At 45.5% G+C, this 13,848-nt stretch overlaps 1 protein-coding gene across 1 annotated transcript; it reads right to left on the bottom strand.

Moving 5' to 3' along the window:
- Nucleotides 1–1,083: 1,083 nt before the first annotated feature.
- Nucleotides 1,084–6,072, bottom strand: LOC117862807 (uncharacterized). The gene is made up of 4 exons (XM_034746330.2): nt 5,645–6,072; nt 5,429–5,552; nt 1,823–4,846; nt 1,084–1,727 (listed from the first exon to the last, which is right to left on the bottom strand). Exons 2-3 carry the CDS (start codon nt 5,441–5,443, stop codon nt 1,862–1,864), a joined length of 3,000 nt encoding a protein of 999 aa, XP_034602221.1. The 5' UTR covers nt 5,444–5,552; nt 5,645–6,072; the 3' UTR covers nt 1,084–1,727; nt 1,823–1,861.
- Between the last annotated feature and the right edge of the window lie 7,776 nt (nt 6,073–13,848).

Here is a 13,848-nt window from a genome sequence, read left to right as displayed (position 1 = left end):
CTGATATGATCTTCGTATGCGTATAGGAGTTGGCACGTCTTGCTAGAGGCCGCTACCGACTATTGGGCCGAGTAGGAGTACTCGGGCCATGTCTATACGTATCCGAACCCATAGGGTCACACACTTAAGGGGCTGGAAGCCCAATTCGGATCTGATCCGAGTTGGATTAGGTTTAGGAGTACTAATGGGCCTCGGATCCAGAGGCCCATCAGGAACCCCTATAAATAGAGGGGTGGGGGCGCCCTAGGGTTTTACACCTTTTGGCTGAACACACTTGCCGCGCCTCCCACGCCCTCGCTTGTTGCAACTCGCGGATCTAGCAGTCCGGCTTGCGACGCTTCCTCCCTGCACGTGTGGATACCTTGGAGGTGTTGCGCCTGCAGCACTTGGACGAGCCATCGACAAGCCGCCGACGAGCCACGACGAGCTGACGACGAGCCGCGGCACCGGAGGCGATCTTGCTGTGCACGTAGACGAGCTGCTGAGGAGCTGCTGGACGTGATCGACTACGTACGACTACGTTGATCGACTACGTACGACTACGTGATCGTCTTCACTGCACCGACGCATATCTACATCTTCCGCACCAGTAGTGCGTCGAGTGGTAATCCCGTGATCCTTATACGGCAGTTCTTCCTGGTTATACGCGGTAGAATTTTGTTTTACGCTAGCGTAGCCTACCTCGTATCCCAACAGCACCTCCACCGCACCAGTGCATGTGGCACGACAGAGGTTTGCCAAAAGGGTTACCTAGTGCTAATAAAGTTGGGAGGGGTTTTTTTATAAATATTTTTTTAAAAAGGTTAAAAATAAAAAAATTCTCGTCCAAGTCACTAAAGTAACTTGTTAGCGTGCTGTCAGAAAAAAAATAGAAAAAACATTGTTAATGTGCCCATTCATTGTTTTCTCTCATATTTCCTGCCTGCGTCGAACGCTCTGCTCCTGCTCCTGCTTAGTCACGCCATGACCAGACCACCTCTATTCTGTGAAAAATTTATTACTCAAGCATTACTTATTCAAGAGGAAGGAAGTAGGAACTGTATAGATTTCGCCGTCACCCAAAGCCTGCAACGTCGACGCCACAGAAATTAGATGGTAAGACGTATAACTCACCACGAAAACGGACAGATCAATATGAACACATACCTTAGATCAGTCTTATGAATTCATGAGCATTAAATTTTGCTGCCACATCAGCAAAATTGCTGACTTGGCAAGGTCATGACGAGGGGAGTTCCATCAGATGAGAGGAGAGTTTCACCCCCACGACACCTAATGAAGCTGTGCATTGAGATTGGCCTTATTAATTGAAACAAGATAAAATAATTAATCACCCAACAATATGCAGCCAGCTTCATTGATTACAAATTTGTTTCAAGAATGTTTCTCGAAATCAACATCGTCACACCATGGGGTTCCAGGGACTGATACACACACAAAACAACATAGTCCCATCAGACCCTCTTATTTCAAAGCGTACACACGTAGCAAAGCAAGACCAAACACATATAGTACGTTTGTCAGAGACGCATACGAATCAACATAGAAAAAAGCATATTAACACACTAAATTTGGCGGATATAGGCAGCATCGGATGCCAATTGTTTATTCTTGAGGAAACACATCGAAGACTTGGCTAGGCAAACAGTTGGACCCTCGCGGCGAGGTAAGCACGCAACAGAAAGCAGAGCTTGCCGCTGTCGTCTCTCCTCAAACCCCCATGAAATCTATGGATGAGTTGATAACACAAGTGATTAATGGAACGTGAAATGAAACTAAAAAGAAAAAAATAATGAAGAGGAAATAACTCATGTGCACGTACCTGGACAGGCGAGCAAGCAGCAAAGTACGTGAGGCCGGTTCACCGGAGAACCGTGGTTCTCAGCAATCGCTTCTTGTAGTACGTCGGGTGGCGTGGCGCAAAGAGGGAGGGCTGGTGGCCGACGTCCAGCCCATCCCACTCCAGGTTGTCCCACCAGTCCTTCTCGCAGTCCACAGCAACAAGACGTCCGTGTCGACGATGGCGGTCAGTGGCCGGGAGGCGCCTCAAGCCCCAGCAGCCCCTGATGCGGATAGTCTCCAGCTCCGGAGCAAATATTTTTGCCTCGCATATCTGTTGCAGGCAGGAGAGATCGTGCAGATACAAGTGCTTGAGCTTTGGGAATTTCAGCATGCCATTTGGATGCCTGGTAGCGACTCGCTCCAAAAAGCCAGACTCCACTAGGAAGACCTGTTTGAGGTCACGGCAGCAGACTATGTGGATGGTCTCCAGGCTGGACAAGGTATGTCTCCATGACAACGGGAGGACAAATTGGAGCCTGGGGCACATGTGCAGATGTATGGCCCGCAGTCTTGAAAAGGATACTCTGTCCTGCCCACCATCAAGTGGTCTTCCTCTGCTCCAGATCGAACGGGCCATCAAGAGATCAGCTGCCCAAAAGGTCTCCAATTGCTCAAACCAATAGTCATTGCCATCATAGTTAGTATGGAAGACAACTTCCAACTTTGGGCATTTCTCCACACGGCACCACTTAAGAGCAGGGTAATGAATTTCCTGGCCAGTTGCTGATGCAATGTGCTTAGGGATGATAGTGGTGATGGAACAACTGTCGTGCACGTGCAACGACATGACCCTGTCCATCATAAAGCTTATAGCCCTGGCCGATGTGCTTTGTGGATTGAGCACTTCAGTGTTGATTGCCCCCTGACCGATCTCAACATGGAGGTCTTGTGGCTCAAACTGCAGCGCACTACTGCCATCAGCTTTATTAGTAGCTATCTCTTCAATGCTGATGTCATTGTAGATGAGGCATGCCATGGAGATTAATGGCTTGTGTAGATTTGACGACCGAACATGTTTTTTAGTCCTGCTAATAAAAATGCCATCATCATTGCTAGTGCACGACGGGTTGAGATTCAGCTTAAACGGGGTAGTGATCCAGCGAAACTCTTCACCATCTGTTCTCACCAACGACTGAAAGAACCTCATGTCTGTGGCAGAAACACGTGCATGACAATACTTTTCCTGATCTGGGCAGACAAGAGAATCACGTGATGTTTCCGTCAACACTAATTCCTGTCGCGTATCAATGCATAGTAACCTCAGTTGTTCCATCCTTTTTTCTGGCCAAATAATTGAACGGAGCTGCTTGCATCCTATCAGGAAGATTCGTTGAAGATTTTGAACTTGGATCTCCTTTTTCAGGTCTAGAATTTTCACCGGTGTGCCAGAGAGGTCCAGCTCCTCAAGCTTTGAGAGGGATCCAAGCAATCTGAACTCGACCAGTTTTGGACAACCGGCCAAGGTGATACGTGATATTTTAGCTGTATTGCGACCATCATCCCCTGCTCCGGCATCGAAACTGAATGACTCAAGTGATGGAGGTAGTCCTGGACCAACATGATCCAACTCCGCACAACCATCTAGGATGAGAGTTTTCAATCCAGTTGCCCCACACAAGCTCGGCAAAACTTGGATGGCATTGTTTCCATACAGGTCAAGGAGCTTGATTACTCGAAGCTTGCAAAGGTTCTGCAGTTGTCCCCATGCAAGGTTGCTGCGCCAAATCCTTCCATTCTTTACATGAATCTCTCTGATGTTTACAGCCATCTGCTCTATCGAGTCTTGCAATAGATCCAATTCCCAATCCATGTTCCTAACATCTAGCACCCATAGGCTATGGAGATATTTCGTTGTTGGTCTCCTTTGCCTGTCCTCTTCTTCCTGCGGTTGATCTTTGCATTTCTCTAATCCAAGGAATCTTAGGCTATGGCAACAGCAGAATGGAGGGGAATAGAAGCTGAAATTGCATCCAGACAGTTTCAGTACACGAAGTCTATACGACTGTTGAAACATTTTAGGTGGCAATGATAATCCGTTTTTGGCACTAAGGAAATAGGATGATGTCCCTTCTTCAATGTTAGATGGATCTTCAATGACAGACTTCCATTGTTCCCTGTATTCATGACCACTGAACTTGACTGTTGGAGATGAGCAGTCCTCTAATCGTATCTGTTGATGGAGAGCGGTAGAGAGCTCCCAGGAGTCATCATCAGACTGACCTTCTTCGATAATTCCATCACAAACCCAATAGTTGGAAGCGTGGGTAGTCCAATCGTAGTCCATGGTACCACCACCCTTTTGATTAATCAACCACAATATGTAGGAGATACACTTGGCAGCTATTGTTGGGGTGATGCTCTGCTTATGCTGTATGGACTTGACAATTTCTGTAGCCTCATCCAATATTAGTTTAGCAGTGTCATGATCGAAGCTCCAGTCAATAGGCCGATAAATATACAAATGTGAACTGTCCACCTTGTCTTTTACTTGCGGGTTGAGCCGAAGCCTTCCTCTGAAAGTCCACAGTATCTTAGAACCAAGGAATTCAGGTCGTGGAATACCACAACTAGCCAAGTCCACCGTATCATTGCTTCCATTGTGAAAGACAACTAAGTATCTGCATCGTAACAGGGATTCAGTTATCAGCAACCCAACTTCTCCAATCTCAGCTCTAGAACCTTCATCTACTCCGCGGAAATCATCCTCCTCATCTTGCCTGTTGAAAGCCGCCATTACCCTCTGAGTAAGGTTGAGTTCATCAGCGATCGCCCTCTGGAGTGCCCTTCGGCTCTTCCACATCGAGCAATCAATGTGAAGGATCTTGTCAAATTTCTTCTTCAGAGATGGTGGAGGGTCCTCTGCTATAGCTCTGAGCACAGCAGAAGCAGCCAGTCCATCCCATCCGTCAAAGTAGATGGCCTTGTGTGCAGTTGTTCCGGTATCCTCCAAGAAACGGATTATTCTTTCAACCGCTGCCTGGACTCTGTACACAGTAGGACCAAGCTGCATGACACGATTTATCAGTTGACGTCACTCTCGACCCCATAAATATACGTAGTAAGTAGTTATTACTGTATCAATTAATTAGCCCGATCTACATATACACACCATATATAATTAGTTAGTTGAGGTCACACCATATATAATTAGTTAGTTTGATTCCTGAGAGTCGATTGTGGTATGTAGCTGGCTGTGCAGAGAAGAGAAACACACGCAACTATAGCATAGCATTTCGCGGGAATAACAAATTGATGGCCTTGCAAATAATTGGTGACCTCGCGGGAATCGACAATGTGGAGCATCTCGGGTTTGGTAATATAAAATTTGTTTGCATATAGTGGGTACATGCCCTGATGATTTCTACAGCTAACGATATACTTCATGAATTTCAGTTATCCTGTCAATGGATCCAAACTCCGTGGGCAGCCATGTCAATGGGAAATTCTTCCGGTTAAATAAAAAATTTGTAACCGGTTTTCCTATTTTATTTAAGTATAGCACCAACATTCTAGACTCGTACATTTGAGCATTTTCACATATCGCTGATATAGTACAAGTAACTGCATGGAGCGGAAAAGGAGGTACCAGCAGTCGAGGCATGGTGAATTTGTCTGTGTAGGAAGGACCCCGAAATTAACGAAAGAAGCTCCAGAAATCTAACCCATCTCTGCACCTCCAGATGAACCTCCACTAGCACCGAATAAAAATTCTAGCCATACAAGAACACATTTGTTAATCAGTGTAGCTATTCTTGAGAGATTAGACTAAAGGTGCATCTAGCAATTGATAATATAAACGTACCTCTTGGGATTTGGCAAGGTAGCTGCAAGGTGTTCTGTTTGGAGAAAACCCCAAGAAACTCTCTCCAGGTGAAAATTTCTTGTGGCCAGGGAGAAGTACACAGAAAATTAACCGTCAAGGCAAACAATTTGCTGGTGTGCAATGAACTCTTCTATTGGTTAGTTGCTCGGGCTTCGGGTAGTAGCTGTGGGTGTGGATTTCAGAAAAGAACATATGCGTTGCTTTCCCTATAGAGGAAGAAAACAGAGCTCCATGGATCTAGGCCATCTCAGGACCTTCACATGGAAAGCACGGGTCTTTGCTTGGGGTTGGAGGAAGAATAAAGATGAATGGGCTGTCGTCCAGCTATGCAAAGTAGACTGGCAAATCGTCGATGCGGCACCAAAGAGAAACCGTTGTTATTCCCTCCGACTCTCCCAGTGCAGATGAAAGAGAAACCGTTGTTATTCCCTCCGACTCTCCCAGTGCAGATGATGTGTTTGGTAACATTTTCAGAAGAGCTCTTTTTTAATGGTGCATTATACTAGATTATACTAGTGTTGCAAAAGGACTAGTATAAAAATATCCAACAGTTAAGATTAATTGTATGCTACTCAAAACTTCTCGTATGGTATAAATAGTATACGTGAGTAGTATAGTTGGTATATGGATATTATAGGAAAGATTGTAAATGGCATTACTGTAATATAGAGAACCCATTCACCTCTCCTCTCCATTCATATCTCCCAATCTTGTGCGGCGGCGATAGCAGTGAAGGAAAGAACTTTGACGTGCCGTCTTGAACTTGGAGACAGAGGGTAGCAAGTACTGACTAGCTTCCTTGTAACCCTTGTATATACCTGAATAAATTGGTGATAGGTTGAAATACAGATTCATGATAGCTGACATCTGACAGTGTAATGAGTAATAATGTATGTCTGCAGTCATGTTTCTTAAATGTAATGTGACAGAATGCTATCTTGATTTTATAAAAGTCATGATAGGAAATTTACATATTAAAAATTTTGCGACACTTTGTGTTTCATCCGATTTTTGTGACACCTGAATTTTCTTTTCAATGCAAAATTGCAAATGAATTAGATTTCACTGTGACATGCTGCCACAATTCTTGTGTGTTAAGGAAAGGAGTTCATCCACCTGAATCTTCATTCAACGTTGATGCCAATGAATCAGATCACAACTAAGAAAGTAGGCAAGTAATTTTCATGTAATTCTGAGCTTGCTTACAAAATTTTTTCGAGAATACGCAGGAGAGCTGCGTATCATTATATTAAGAAAAAAGTAATGATACAATGCGGGTCTTTCCGGACGCACGCACATAGTTTCTTTTAGAATAAAAATCTACAATGTAGTAAAAAACAACCCATGATCGGGTAACATGGATCGGTATCTGAAATGCTTAACCGGCCATATCTAACTCGCTACTAGTGTTGCTCCCGAATGCGGCCATGGGAGGGTAGCGAGAAGCCTTGTGCACCAACTGCACACCATAGGGAGGCCTCATCCAGCATCTCCTGTGTCAGTTGCCCAGGATTCTTCTCAGTTCCCCTTTGATAAACGCGATCGTTCCTTTCTTTCCAAATTTTCCATGAGATTAGCATGACCATCGAATCAATTCCTTTCCTCCTTGCTGAATCAAACCCCCGTCGTCTGATGATCCAGCAGTCTGTCAGCGTTTGGTCTGCAGTAGCAATGATAGTATGAAGGTGCAACATGTAGGGATACGAGGTAGGCTACGCTAGCGCAAAATAAAAATTTTCTACCGCGTAAACCAGGAAAACTGCCGTATATGGATCACGCGATTACCACTCGACACACTGGTGCGGAAGATGTAGAATCGCGTCGGGGCAGCGAAGTCGATCAGCGTAGTCTAACACGTAGTCGATCACGTCGACGTCGAGCAGCTCCTCAGCAGCTCGTCCACGTGCAGCAAGGTCGTCCTCGTGCCGCGGCTTGTCGTTGGCTCGTCATGGCTCGTCGGTGGCTCGTCGTGGCTCGTCCAAGTGCTGCAGGTGCAACACCTCCAAGGTATCCACACGTGCAGGGAGGAAGTGTCGCAAGCCGGACTGCTAGTCCGCGAGTTGCAATAGGGCGAGGGCGTGGGAGGCACGACAGATGTGTTTCGGCCAAAAAGGTAAAACCCTAGGGCGCCCCACCTTTCTATTTATAGAGGTTCCTGACGGGCCTCTGGGTCCGAGGCCCATTAGTACTTCTAAACCTGATCCAATTTGGATCACATCCGAATTGGGCTTTCAGCCCCTTAAGTGTGTGACCCTATAGGTTCGGATACGTATAGACATGACCTGAGTACTCCTACTCAGCCCAATAGTCGGTAGCGGCCTCTAGCAAGATGTGCCAACTCCTATACGCACACGAAGATCATATCAGATGAACCGTCATGATATCATGTACATGGTATTCCCTTTGCCTCACGATATTTGGTCTAGCTTCAAGCCGACCGCTCTTTCTCGATCCTATGATTCGAAATCCCTTTATGGGTTAACTCTTAACCGTACGTAGCATGACCATGCATTTTTGGATCCGATCACTCGAGGGGGGCCAGAGATATCACTCTAAATCAGAGAGGGGCAAATCCCATCTTGATTGACCATGCCTCACAGCATGCTTCCTGACAAACCCGAAAGCTACCTTTTTAACTACCCTGTTACGGTGTAGCGTTTGATAGCCCCTAAGTAAGTCGATCAACATCTTGAGTACATGTGATAATCTCAGGTTTAAGGACAAAGCGTACATGTTGTGTAAAGAGAGAACTACTTCTCGTGTTGGGTCGGTCCTAGCACATATCTCTACATATGCCTACATTATTAGTTTGACATCTCCATGTCCATAACTTGTGAAACATAGTCATCAACTAATATATGTACTAGTCTAATATTCATGTGTGTCCACACATGAACTCCGACTAGGGACAACTTTTAGAATAACCATACAAGTAAAGAGTTCCACATACAATTCACATAATTGCAGATCAATTCAAGTAGCCTTCAATGGATATTCAATGAACACAATATACAAATCATGGATACAATCAGATATCATCACCTCTATAATTGCCTCTAGGGCATACCTCCAATAGTCTCCCACTTGCACTAGAGTAAATCTAGAATATATCTAACACACATAGCTCTTATGTGCGCACCATGCTTAGACTACAGGAGAGGCTTTGTCAACGGATCAGAAATATTCAAATCCGTCTGTATTTTGCATATCTTGATCTCACCCCGATTAGCAAAGTCTCTAATGAGATGAAATTACCGCATAACGTGTTTGTTCTTCTGGTGATTCCTTAGCTCCTTTGCTTGCGCAATTGCCCAATTGTTATCACAGTAGAGATTCAATGGGCTGGACGCATTGGGGAACACACCAAGCTCAATAAGGAAATTCCTTATCCAAATACCCTCCTTTGCGGCTTCCGAAGCCGCGATGCACTTGGCTTCTGTTGTAGAATCGGCCACCATCTCCTGCTTGAAACTCTTCCAACTAACAGCACCACCATTTAGCATGAACACAAATCCTGATTGTAACTTTGAATCATCTCTATCGGTTTGAAAACTAGCATCGGTGTAACCTGTTACAACGAGCTCCTCCTCACCTCCATAGACGAGGAACATATTTTTAGTCCTTCTTAAGTACTTAAGAATATTTTTCACTGCTGTCCAGTGACTCTCACTCGGATCAGACTGGTGTCTGTTTGTCATACTTAGCGCATATGAAATATCTGAGCAAGTACTTATCATTGCATACATGATAGATCCAATAGCCGAGGCATATGGCACTCTACTCATGCGATCCCGCTCATCAGCAGTCGAAGGACACTGAGTCTTGCTGAGATGTATGCCATGTGACATAGGCAAGAACCCTTTATTCGCCTCTTCCATGCTGAACCGCTTCAACACTTTGTCAATGTAAGTATCTTGGCTTAATCCTATAAGCCTTTTCGATCTATCTCTATAAATCTTAATGCCTAGAATATATGCCACTTCCCCTAAGTCCTTCATTGAAAAACTATTTTTCAGTGAAGTCTTTACAGACTCAAGCATAGGAATGTTATTTCCAATCAGCAATATGTCATCCACATATAAGATTAGAAATACTACAGAGCTCCCACTTTTCTTCTTGTAAACACAAGACTCTTCTTCGTTCTTGGTGAAGCCAAACCCTTTGACCACATCATCAAAATGAATGTTCCAACTCCTATATGCTTGCTTCAATCCATAAATGGATCTCTGAAGCTTGCATACTTTTCCAGCATTTTTCGGATCGACAAAACCCTCGGGATGTATCATATACACGTCCTCAGTTAGGTTTCCATTCAGGAAAGCTGTCTTGACATCCATCTGCCATATCTCATAATCGAAATATGCAGCTATAGCTAGAATAATCCGAATGGACTTAAGCATCACTACGGGCAAGAAGGTCTCATCGTAGTCAACTCCTTGAACTTATTGAAAACCTTTTGCGACAAGTCGTGCTTTATAAATGTGAACATTTCCATCCATGTCCTTTTTCTTCTTATAGATCCACTTGCACTCTATGGCTTTAACACCATTAGGCGGGTCAACCAAGTTCCAAACTTGATTGTCTCCCATGAACTCTATTTCAGATTGCATGTTACTCTGCCATTTTTTGGAGTCTGGGTCCATCATTGCTTCTGCATATGTCGCAGGCTCATCATTGTCCAACAATAATATTTCCCGCATTTCGTGGAGCCTTGCCGAGCTTCGTGGTTGTGGCGGTATTTCTCTTGCCATGGGTGTCTCAACTTGTTCTGCTACGTTAGCATCACTCGTTGATTCTTGCCCGATCGGCTCATCTCAAACTTCTTCAAGATACACTATCTTTCCACTCTTTTCTCCTTTAAGAAACTCTTTCTCTAGGAAAATCCCATTTCGAGTGACAAACACTTTGCCCTCTGACCGGTTGTAGAAATAATATCCTAAAATTTCCTTTGGATATCCCACAAAAATGCACTTATCCGACTTGGGTGTGATCTTATCCGACTGAAGTCGCTTGACAAACACTTCACATCCCCAAATCTTTAGAAAAGACAAACTGGGAGTCTTTCCAGTCCACATCTTATATGGTGTCTTAACTACGAATTTAGACGGTACCCTATTAAGTGTGAAAGCTGCTGTTTATAGAGCGTATCCCCAAAATGATAACGGTAGGTTTGACTAGCTCATCATTGATCGAATCATGTCTAACAAAGTTCAATTACGTCGCTCAGATACACCGTTCCTCTGAGGTGTTCCAGGCGGCGTAAGTTGTGGAACAATTCCGCAACTCTTCAGATGATTGCTAAATTCGTGGCTCAAATACTCGTCTCCACGATCAGATCGCAAGGTCTTAATTTTCTTGCCACGCTGATTTTCAACTTCATTCTGAAATTCCTTGAACTTTTCAAAGGTTTCAGACTTGTGCCTCATCAAGTAGACATATCCATATCTACTAAAATCATCAGTAAAAGTTATGAAGTATTGGCACCCTCCTCTGGGTCGTGCTCATTGGTCCGCATACATCGGTATGTACAAGTTCTAACAAGTCTAATGCTCTCTCAGGAAAACCTGTGAAAGGTGCCTTGGTCATCTTGCCTAGTAAGCAAGCCTTACATGTCTCGTATGATTCAAAATCAAACAAAGTTAAAAGTCCATCAGTATGGAGCTTCTTCATGCGTTTCTCACTTATATGACCCAAAAGACAATGCCACATGTAGGTAGTACTAAAATCATTAGGCCGAGGTGAAGCGCCCCACATCAGCGGAGACTAAATGTGATGCAAATATCAGTCCCAAGAGGCTGATAACACATTTATTCAACAGATAGTTCAAATACCGTACAACTCCCGAGGGAGTGGGCGTGAAAGCCACACCGCGATAATAAGGAAGTAAATAACAGCAGCGAGCCAAGCGACTGCCAAAAGACAGCACTCGGGACTACACGGCAGCAGAAGCATTTTGCGAAGGCCAACACCACAGGCAGCGTTGGGTGCGGACACGACCTCCTACTCAAAATCCTTGGCAACGAAGTCCGGATCTTCCTCTGTAGCAACGAAACAAGGGTGAGTACAGAAGTACTCAACAAGTCCAACCCCATCCACGGAGGGGATACAATCAAGAATATGCACAGGATAATAGCAAGGATAAGGCTAAGGTTCATTTGCAATAAAGCTAGATTTTCAACACATGCAGGGGTTCATTTTCAGAAGGGTTTTTTCACAAGCTTTTCCGTTAGTAACCAAAATATTAAGTGGGGTTGATCCTACACAAAGGATCCAAATTTTATCGCTATCGGACTCCCCATCCGTCATAGCTCACGGCACAACTGCCGGACACTTCCAAAATCCAACGCACACCAAGAAAATTATCCCAACTCCAAATACTAGTTATGTGACCAAGCCGTAACTCATCCAGTGCTGTGGACACGGCTACCCAGATAGTTTTTAACTCTACAGAGGTTGTACACTTTCCCCACAAGTAGGGTACCGCAGTACGATCACCTTAGTGCCGGTGCGGATCCTAACAAAGCCTTTACCCACCTTAGCTAAGACTGACTAGTCCACATGGAAGCGTCCAAGGGGTTAATGAACTACCAACAAGGTCTTAACCAGGACCTAGGTCACAAAGATCTTACTCCTTTTGCATGGGCTCCCGTTGCTCACCAGCTCACCCGAAGACTATCAGTTTAGCTAGTGGGATTTATGCTAAGCCGTTGCCGCATATAACGGTCGAGTGGTTGCACGAAGGTTGGGTTAGGCAAGATGACACATCAACTCGGTCCTTAACCATGACAAGATGGATATCTCCCATCCTTGCTCAACCACCAAGGTACGAGCCCAACATATTGGCATTTCGCACACGAAACGCCCATCCATCTCATCTAAGCATCTCTTTCCTTTACTTCGGAAAAACCCAACTTCCCTTTTTAAAACACTCACACATTTATTCTTTAACAAAACACATTGTGGTCATGATTGAATTGAGTAACAAGGTCCTAAGCATTCTAGCAGTAACTATCATCCAAACAGAGCAAGTCATATTTAGAGATAATTATAGGACAATCAAGGAATGTTCATAACAATCAAGGGTGGCTATCCAACCGTGTTTCAGCAGTAAAACAATATGAAATTTTATAAAACAAGCCAATAGGTGGTGTTTGAATAACTAGGAATAAATATGCATCAAAGGGTGAGATTGGACTTGCCGTCCTCAAAGCCTTCCGGGAGTTCCTGCTCGAGGTGCTGGTCCTCGGGCTCGGGCTCACAGTCAAACTCCTCCTCGTGCTCCTCCTCGGGTACTTCGCGATCTACGGCACACACAAACAAGCACACAATAAATAAAAAGAAAGTAAGATTTTACCCGTTGAGCAACGAACAGAGAACGCGAACGCAAAATAGAAGGAATGAGTATTTTCATGAAATTTGGATATGACTCGGCGGGAGTATATGGGAGGATGACGTGGTCGACTTTGGGATTAATTGGAGAAAGTTTGGCGCATGAAATGACGAGATAATCGTGTATTAGGGGCTTAAAAGAAGGTTTAGGACTAAACCGCTAGAAACCAGGGATCTATTTGTAAATACTTTTGGGAGGTGGAGGGGCGGATCTGTGAAAGGAGTATGAGAGAGGTGGGAGGGTTATTTCGCGAATAGAGAGAAGTAGGGGGTTAGATCGAAATTGGGGGGTTTCTTCTTCTCTTCTTCCTTGGTTCAGGAACAGAGAAGGTGGGGGAGGAGATGGCCAGCGACGGCCGGTCGTGGCTTCGCTGGCAGCAAACCTCACGGCGGGGAGAGGTGGAGGGGGGTGAGGGGGCTCTGTTTTGCCCCTTACCTTGGGGTTTGGGAGATGGGAGGGAGGGCGACCGGTGGTGGACAGGGAGGTGGCGGCGCATGGGAGCGGCAGTGCTCCTGGCGGCCAAATGGCGGCGGCTTGGAACGGGAGGGAGCAAGGGGAGGGGCGGCGAGCGTGTGGGTGGCGAGGGAGGTCAGAACGTCGGCCCTTTTATAGGCCGGCGAGGGAGGAAACAACGGACGGCCGCCGGTGTAGGGGCCGAGTTCGGCGAGCTCGGGCGCCGGCCAGTGGAGCGGCGGTAGGGGCCGAAGGCTAGCGAGGGAGGTAGGGGCCGGCGGTGGAGCGGGGGCCGGAGGCGGGGCTAGGCAGGTGAGCCCCGGCCGCGGCGGGCAGCATT

This window comes from Setaria viridis, chromosome 7 (assembly GCF_005286985.2).
Source record: "Setaria viridis chromosome 7, Setaria_viridis_v4.0, whole genome shotgun sequence".
Lineage (NCBI taxonomy): Eukaryota > Viridiplantae > Streptophyta > Magnoliopsida > Poales > Poaceae > Setaria > Setaria viridis.
This window is presented reverse-complemented; position numbering and strand designations above follow the sequence as displayed.